The sequence below is a fragment of the Phaenicophaeus curvirostris genome, chromosome 3 (genome assembly GCF_032191515.1).
Source record: "Phaenicophaeus curvirostris isolate KB17595 chromosome 3, BPBGC_Pcur_1.0, whole genome shotgun sequence".
Classification (NCBI taxonomy): domain Eukaryota; kingdom Metazoa; phylum Chordata; class Aves; order Cuculiformes; family Cuculidae; genus Phaenicophaeus; species Phaenicophaeus curvirostris.
In genome coordinates this window covers 98,630,366-98,632,427 of record NC_091394.1, presented here as the reverse complement: position 1 = coordinate 98,632,427, position 2,062 = coordinate 98,630,366, and the positions used below count along the sequence as shown (strand labels likewise).

Below are 2,062 nucleotides of genomic sequence, written 5' to 3'. Positions count from 1 at the left end.
TGACATTCACCATCACCACCAAGATTTAGACTTCCAGACCTTTGCCTTGAAAGCTGCCACCAGGGCCAAGTAGATGGCATGACATGTTGATGACCTTCTTGCCTCTCCTAATTCGGGCTGAGCTGGGTCAGGCTGCCAGGAAATGGGCTCCCATCATCACAACGCACTCACAAACCACACAAGAAATATACCATGCGATTACCTCACTGACACCATTACACCTCTCCTACGCTTCGGTCACCTCTTGCGCCTGCCCTGGCACCCAACATCGACACCAAGCCTTTTACCTCTAAGATCCTCACTTCAAAGCAGCCGCCACCACATAGTGGACACGTCCTCAAGAGGAGGACATGACATTGAAGAACTGGGGCAAGGAAAACACACCCCACCTCATGACTCGCCACGCTGGGCCAGGACACAGCTGCTGCCTGCAAAATGCACTCACGCACAAAGACCGTCCCGCCCCTCGCGCACCACCATAAAAGCTGGCCCAGCACCTCTCTCCCTCACAACCTTCCCTGCACACCGTCTCCTCCACGCTCAACAAGGTGAGTCTCAAAACCCTGAGGCTCCTTCTCCTGTCCAACCTCCTCCCTCTCTTCCACCATGCTCTACCCCAGCCTCAACAGCCCACATGCCTCCCCACCACCACAAACCTCACAGACCCACCCACGCCTCCCCATTCTCCTGCCTACCTCACACTTTGCCCCTCGCAAACCAACATCCTGACCCTTGCTCAACACCTTCTCTTCCAGGGACCCTCCACACCACACCCATGGCCTGCAACGACCTCTGCCGCCCCTGCGCACCCGCCCCGCTGGCCAACAGCTGCAACGAGCCCTGCATCAGGCAGTGCCAGGACTCCTCCGTCGTCATCCAGCCTCCTGCCGTGCTGGTCACCCTGCCAGGACCCATCCTCACCTCCTACCCCCAGAGTACCGCCGTCGGATCCTCCGCATCGGCTGCCGTGGGCAGCGAACTCAGCTACCAGGGAGTGCCTGTCTCCAACGGGGCCTTCGGCTATGGCTACGGCTACGGCTTGGGAGGCCTGGGCTGCTATGGTGGCAGAGGTCTCGGCTGGTTCGGTGGCAGGAGAGGCTGCTACACCTGCTAAAGGTCGTCACCATCACCTCTGACACTGACCACCCACCCCCTGGAAGCCACACCATGGGTTGAGGATGCACCTCCTTGCACCTCAGATCTGCTCTCTTCCTCTTGGCGCTCCTGCCTTCTCAATTTCTCTCCATTCAATAAAGTTCTCCTGCATTCAAGCTTGAGTCGCCTCCTCTCTTCTTTTAAAGTTCCTCCAACCTCACCCAGCACAACACCAAGGCTACACTGGCCATTGAGGTCGTTGGAAAGATGTTGCAATCTCCACGTATGGTTTATGTCCCCAGCCACAACAACAATAGAGAGCAGGGCAGAGACACTTCCAGAACATGACAAAAGCCCTTCGCTTGCCCAGGCAAATCATGCCCATGCTAGTTCACCGCTATCCAGACCTCCGATGTCAGCTCCCCTGGTTAACAAACTCTTGATTCTTCCCCAGGATGACTCTCTGGCCACCACAGCAAGCAAAATCACAGAACTACAGAACCACAGAATGGTTGGGTTGCATTGGAAGAGATCTCTGGAGATCTCCCAGTCCAAACCTCCTGCTAAAGCAGGGTCACCTCAATCAGGCTGTACAGGAATGCATCAGATTGGATTTCAGTTTTTCCAGAACTGGCTGCCCAGTGCTCTATCACCCTTACAATAAATCAGGCTTTGCTCATGTTCACGTTCAACTTCCTGTGCTACTATTTGTGCCCGTTGCTCCTTGTCCAGTAGCTAGCGTCTACTTAGAAAAGTCTGGCCCCATCCTCTTGAATCCTTCTCTTTGCATATTGATCTTCTTTGATGATTTCTCTTCTCAATCTTCTCTTCTCCAAGCAAAAGCAACCAGGGTCTTTCAACCTTTCAAAGTCAGAGAGAAGCTCTAGGCCTTTTAAGCACCTCCATGGCCTCCACTGGACTCTCTCCAATAGTTCCTTGAGTTTCTGGAGCTGGCGATGCTCCACCC

At 54.5% G+C, this 2,062-nt stretch overlaps 1 protein-coding gene across 1 annotated transcript; it reads left to right on the top strand.

Moving 5' to 3' along the window:
• Positions 1–775: 775 nt before the first annotated feature.
• LOC138718713 (feather keratin-like) lies at positions 776–1,114 on the top strand. Its single transcript, XM_069853213.1, has one exon. It carries the CDS (start codon positions 776–778, stop codon positions 1,112–1,114), a length of 339 nt encoding a protein of 112 aa, XP_069709314.1.
• The last annotated feature ends 948 nt before the right edge of the window (positions 1,115–2,062 follow it).

Excerpts from the sequence above, each read along its gene's own strand:
- LOC138718713 (XM_069853213.1), top strand. The coding sequence starts at position 776 with ATGGCCTGCAACGACCTCTGCCGCCCCTGCGCACCCGCCCCGCTGGCC.